The 6,359-nt window shown below is 38.9% G+C and overlaps 1 protein-coding gene across 2 annotated transcripts; it reads right to left on the reverse strand.

Moving 5' to 3' along the window:
- Nucleotides 1-1,035: 1,035 nt before the first annotated feature.
- RNF7 (ring finger protein 7) lies at nucleotides 1,036-5,127 on the reverse strand. Of its 2 annotated transcripts, none has more exons than XM_034439321.3 (3): nucleotides 4,872-5,127; nucleotides 2,746-2,793; nucleotides 1,036-1,643 (listed from the first exon to the last, which is right to left on the reverse strand). In XM_034439321.3, the coding sequence occupies exons 1-3, from the start codon at nucleotides 5,047-5,049 to the stop codon at nucleotides 1,525-1,527; spliced, it is 345 nt and encodes a 114-aa protein (XP_034295212.1). In that variant the 5' UTR covers nucleotides 5,050-5,127; the 3' UTR covers nucleotides 1,036-1,524. The 2 variants fall into 2 exon arrangements, with proteins under 2 accessions (XP_034295212.1, XP_034295213.1); XM_034439322.3 differs by having other exon boundaries at nucleotides 4,879-5,116.
- Nucleotides 5,128-6,359: the final 1,232 nt, after the last annotated feature.

Below are 6,359 nucleotides of genomic sequence, written 5' to 3' on the forward strand. Positions count from 1 at the left end.
TTGCTTGGGAAGTATGTTCTGTGATACAGTTTAATAAGTATGCAGCAGTAGAAAGCATTTATCCCTTAATTGTTCAGAAAAGAGTAGCAGCTTTTATGAAGGCTTGTTGTAGAAAAGGAACAAAATGTTGTGGTTATAAATGGTCAAGTATGAACATTACTTCTGATGCAAGAAGACTGGAGTCTCACATCTTATTTTAATACACAAATGTCAGAGGAAAAGCCTATGAGCATTTTGCTGCAACTAATTGATTGTTAAGTTTGCATGTTTTGAATCAACCAATCAGAGCACAGCTTCCTGGCCAGTATATAAGTAGCAGCTCTGCGTAGCTCATCAGCTCTGCTGTGGCTCTGCTCCTGCTGCTACTTATATACACCTCTCTGACCTTTGGAAAGTGCGGGAAACTCAGAGCCAGGAAACCGTGCTCTGATTGGTCCATTCAAACAGTTCACAACCAATCAATTTGTTGCAGCAACAAGCTTAGAGGTTTTTACCTCTAACAACAAAGTAAATTATATTTTAATGTAACCTTATCTTCAATTTTAGATTGATCACATTTGAGGTTAATGAAAATTTGAAGAGTGAAAGCAATTCCACATCATGCCTACTTTCCAAACAGGATTAAATAAGTATAAAATGTCTGAAGCATTTCAATTAATCATACAAAACAAATATTAAGAATTTGTATTAAGAACTTGTTTCTTAATTTTAGTTTCTTGTTTTCCTTTTTCTTCTGTTGTTGTATGGAGATGAGATTTGTCTGAAAGCAATAACTATATTTTTTTATTGATCTTATAGGTGCTGTGAAAGCACAATTTTCAAATGTACAGCCTAACCCTAGATGCTTCAATCCAAGCATGTTGTCTTTTGACAAATTCTGCCAACATCTACCAGAGAAACAACCCCAACATTAAATGAAACAGATAAATGTATAATTTCCTAGTTACTAGTTTACGTTTCCAAGTTCAAACTTTTTAATATGAACTATTAATATTTTAAATACATTATCTTATATGGACAAACAACTTACACATATCACAAGGATAAAAGGTTTAATTGAGTGTGAAGAAAGTACATATTTGAAAAGGCAGCTAATTCAATTTCAACTTAAAGCACTATAATAACAAGCATTAATCAATACCTAAATAATGATAAAACCAAAAATAAAAAAATGCACCTCATTTATTAACTAATAACTTCATTTTGAAAAAAAAACAACATTTCAGGCTGAAGTTACTCATATTACTAACCATAGACTTATAAGCCCTAAATAATTCCCAAATAAATGAAGTGTTCATATTAAATATTTACATATATTCTTAAATACTGCAGCTAAGTTCCTGATGGAAGATTTTTAAAGACCAAAAAACCAGTAAACTTATACAAAAAATTCAAACCCAAGTCCCTGTGTAGACATAAATAAATATGATGGAATTCGCCACACTGTGACTTCCTTCATAGAGAAAGTATACCACTAGTTGTATATCATTTCAAACAATTTTGGTGCAATAGCTGAAAACCATGTTATTTGCCTATTCTTTGGACTACCCAGTCCTGCTGGCAGAGGGGACAACGGTTGTTCTGTTTCACCCACAGTGACATGCAGCAATTGTGGAACGAATGATTACACTCTCCCCAGACCACTAAAAGAAAAAGAAAAGCAACTTGAGACAGCAGAAATCATTTATGACAATATGTAATTCAAAGTGTAAACCCTGCAGTTAATATTATACATTCCTAAATTAAAAAAAAAATAGTGTACATTTTTAAGAGTAGAGCTGTCAAGCAGTACTTTTCCTATTCCTGCATATCCTACAGTAAAGTACAATTAATATATTTCAGCAGTTATTATGAACTGCATACATAGTGCCCCTAAACCTTCATGGACTTCAGCATTCACCTTTTTTGCTCCTTTCTCTATGATTAGAACAAAGAACAAACCATGATTACATTCTTTTCTTTTTTTTCAGATTCTTGGCTTCTTATAAAGTATCAATGGTTTGTTTAAAGAAAATTCTAACTAATTAAATAAGTCATTCATTGTTTAAACACATCTTGATTATTAACTCTAGATTTTATTTTAAATCATGACTTTTCTTCTTAATAGTGAAGGTGTCAGGTATCATTTGGAAAGGATAAAATGGAAGCATCAAAACCTGATGCTTTAGTTATTAGAAAAATATGTATGGACAACAGTTACAATCACAATTAGGGTTTCCACTTCTGGATAAGATTGTAGCATTGGTAAATAATTTCTCCATTAACACAGGAAGTATGGGAGAAAGGGCAAGAGCACCATGCATTTTTTGGTCTTCCTCACATACGGTAAATGATTTCGAAGTTATCTTTCAATATAAACATCCTCTCCAAATTCTGAAACTTCCTTCAGACATAGAAAATAAGTTATGAAGTCAAATGATTCTCTTTAATTTAAAATGATGCTTAACTGTTTCATCAAAACGTTTTAAAAACCAGAAAGAGATATAGGGAAAGAAGTAGCAACTGTTTCTGTTTTAAAAACCAGAGAGAGATATAGGGAAAGAAGTAGCAACTGTTATTTTCCTAATTAAATACCAATACAACTAGCTTTGTATCAATATAGTTTAACCTAATAATTCTAAGTGTTTTATACAATATATTCAAGAGACACTTTACTAAATAAGACATTTAGTTGAAGTTTTAAACCCCTTACCACTAAGATAGAGCCTTTTAGTGAATAACAACAGAAAGTACCCAAAAACATACCAACACAATCTTCTTGTTTGTTTTCAGCTTGGCATCTAAGACAGGCATCTAGATGTAAACAAGAGCAAGACTGTTATGTTTTCGATGCAATATTAGTAATGTTTACAGAATATGCAGACCATATTATGAAGTATCCTAATTCACTCTAAATCATGCCCTTCTATTCATTCAGCTTCATCTATGTTATGTTACCTATGTTTACTTCGTTCAACTAAATTGCAGATAGCTTTTAAAAACTAGCATAATTATATATAAACTAATATATAAATTATATAATATCTAGTATATCATAATTTAGAATAACATATTACAAACTAGTATAATTTGTACAAAGAAAAAAATGGATATTTGATAAGCTGCATGTCCTTTATGCCTCAAAAATGACATAGCATAATTCTCTTTTTAATAGGATGTGCTGTGTTACTAAAGATTTATGAATGATCAAGTTAGGGCACTTACAAGATAATATAAAATTAAAGCTAACGTATATGGCCTTCCTTTCTTTATAATCCCAAGTAAAAATAAAGAGAAATATACTATGTGCCTACTAATATTTTATACAAATTTTTGGTATATACGAAGTGATATTTGGTATTACTTCCCAAAGTGCCATGCATTAAATATATTGGAGCAATACATACCCCTGTGCTGTACACAAATACATAACAAGATTAATTATGCAGGGAAACCATACATTTTGGATTACCTAAATTCATCCTAAAGACACAAAATGTGACTTTTGACACTGGAGTATTGATTTGTATGATCCAAGCAATAAGCCTTCTCTAAATTCTATTAAAAGGCATATATTTTGTGAGCTGCAGTCACTTCCAGGATACAAAAGTATGTGGTTTTTAATAAGACTTGGAAAAGGGTTACTATAGATTAACACAGCTTTTCTCCTACAATGAAATTGAACAGTGTCAATCATGTATATAATTTGAATATTTTTTGACATTACTGAAAGATCAGCATATTAGTGAAAACAAATAACTACCTCTCACATTGTACTCTGACCAGTCAAAGACCTAGCTGTTTGAATTACTCAGTACACATAAATTCACACAACACCCCTACCAATATTTAACTGATTTGCAATTTACTGAATTAATCAATGTTTGAGCCATAAACTAATCATACAAATTGGATCCTCACAGCATAGTTTGAAGTGTAGTGCAAACATAGCTATGTGCTCAAATCATATTACTACCATCTTCTTATACTTTTATGGGAATAGAAAAAGTTTACACATCCACATGAGGAATACATGAAAATACATGCAGCAAGTCAGATCCAGTTTGGTCTACATGAATTGAGCACTGCAGCTATGAATTCTACAATTTCAGCTGCTGTGTGTTAAAAAATGTATTTGATGCCTACCTTCATTATTTTTACATACCACCTTAATCACAACACTTGTTCATTTTATACGCAGATTTACTGCGGATTATATACCCTATAGAACACCTCTAAAAGCGTTTTGTTACATGAGTTAATTACATGAATGTGGGCTTCCTGAAAATGCCTCTATCAGGGGCTTACTAAACATCCATTCAAATACAGTACCTATGAAGGATACCTCAGTACTTCGATATATTTTTTAAAAGAGGTGGGGATTGGTATCATTTGAGTTACAATGTTTCTTAGCTACCCCTTGAACGCAGGAACCTGCTGTTATGTTGGATAGGAAATAAAGACTTCCCACCCCGAAATATCTCATTTTATACAACCCACAAAATGATTTAAGAAGGCATGACGTAACCTTAACCTTAACGTAGCCTTTCTCCCAGTTGCACTAAATCGAGGAGAGCGGGGAAAAGGACGAGGGAGTACAGCAAAAAGAAGCGCTCCCTAAAGAAGACAATCCGGGAAGGAGAGATTCCCCCACCGACTCCTTTGAACTAAGGCTGCGGGTCCGAGGGCCTCCTCCATTAATGCCACTCGGCATCCGCGAAGGGCCGCTCTTTCGTCGACTCCAAAACCACGGAAGACTACCGGGGAAGGTGGAGGAGGAGGTCTTGGCCCGGCGCGGCCCATTCCCGTCCCAGGAGAAAGAGCGGGGCGGGGAGGTAGCGGAGATGAGGCCTTCTTTTCCGACCGAGCCTGCCTGCCGCCACCCCGCTTACCCATGACCTGCACCCGGCAGATGGCGCAGGTGTCGCACTCGACGTCCCAGCTCCACATGGCCACGGCGTTCCACTTCTTCAGCGAGAACATTTTGTCGGCGCCGCCAGCTTTGGCACCGGAAGAACCCGAGTGAGAAGTAGAAATGCCGGGCTCGTCTCCGTCCTCCACGTCGGCCATGGCTGTGGGCGGGAGGAGGCGGTGGCGAAGGCGGCTTGGCTGCCCCGCCCGGCTCCTCCGGCGCAGCTCCGGCCCCCCCCAGCGGCAGCCGGAGGAGTCCCAGACCACCGAGCGGGCGACATGGAGCCCGGCGACAGGACAGTCATTTGCCTTAAAAAGGCAAGGGTTTAAAGGCGCCTTAAACGTGGCACCGTGGGGCCTGTACGAGATTAAGTTAGCATTCCTAAACTATGGGGATACCGATGTGGATTTGCGGCGCTACCGCGGGACTGTTCAATTGAGTGTAGTCGTTTTAAGATCCATTTGAGGGTCATACACTGTGCTTTGCCCATACACATAGGTAGCTTTGGATCATCTTCCTCAATAAATAAATGAATAAGTAAAGCTTTGGATTCCGTTGTTCAAAATAGGTTCCCTTTGTCTAGTTTTAGCAATTGTAGAGAACAGTTTATATTTTAGGGTAGTTTTATACAGAAATATTGGCCTTACAAAGCAGTTCACAAACTTAAGCACCAGACATGGAAGAGAAGAAAATGAATGTCTTTGTCATTAAACTGCTGTTTAACATCTATATGAAGCCGCTGGGGGAGATCATCCGTGGTTTTGGGGTTTTATATCCACCCCGAATCAGCCCAGTGATGCCCTCGACATGATGTCCCGATGCCTGGAGGCGGTGCGGCTCTGGATGGGGAGGAACAGGCTGCGACTCAACCCTGCCAAGACAGAGTGGCTGTGGATACCAGCGTCTCGGTTCCAAGGGAATATTCCATCTTTGGTCATAGGGGGAGAGGTGTTGCCCCCTGTGGATAGGGCGTGCAACTTAGGCGTCCTCCTGGATGCACGGTTGACCTTAGAAGACCATGTCACGACCGTGACCAGGGGGGCATTTGCCCAGATTCGTCTGGTGTGCCAGTTGCGCCCCTACCTGGACCAAGATGCGTTACGCATGGTCACCCATGCATTCGTCACCTCCCAGATCGACTATTGCAATGCTCTCTACATGGAGCTGCCCTTGAAAACCACTCGGAGGCTTCAGCTGGTGCAGAATGCGGCCGCGCGGGTAGTGATGGGAGTGTCCTGATGCTCCCATGTCACACCCCTCCTGCGTGACCTGCACTGGCTACCGGTTGCCCTCTGGGTAAGGTTCAAGGTGTTGGTGATTACCTATAAAGCCCTACATGGCTTAGGCCCGGGGTATCTGGCGGATCACCTGCAGCCAGCAACAGCTCCATCACCCAGTGCACTCACACAGAGAGGGCCTACTTGGGGTTCCGTCGGCCAAGCAATGTCGGCTGACAGCCCCTAGAGAG

The sequence above is a fragment of the Pantherophis guttatus genome, chromosome 6 (assembly GCF_059756535.1).
Source record: "Pantherophis guttatus breed Tessera chromosome 6, ASM5975653v1, whole genome shotgun sequence".
Taxonomy (NCBI): domain Eukaryota; kingdom Metazoa; phylum Chordata; class Lepidosauria; order Squamata; family Colubridae; genus Pantherophis; species Pantherophis guttatus.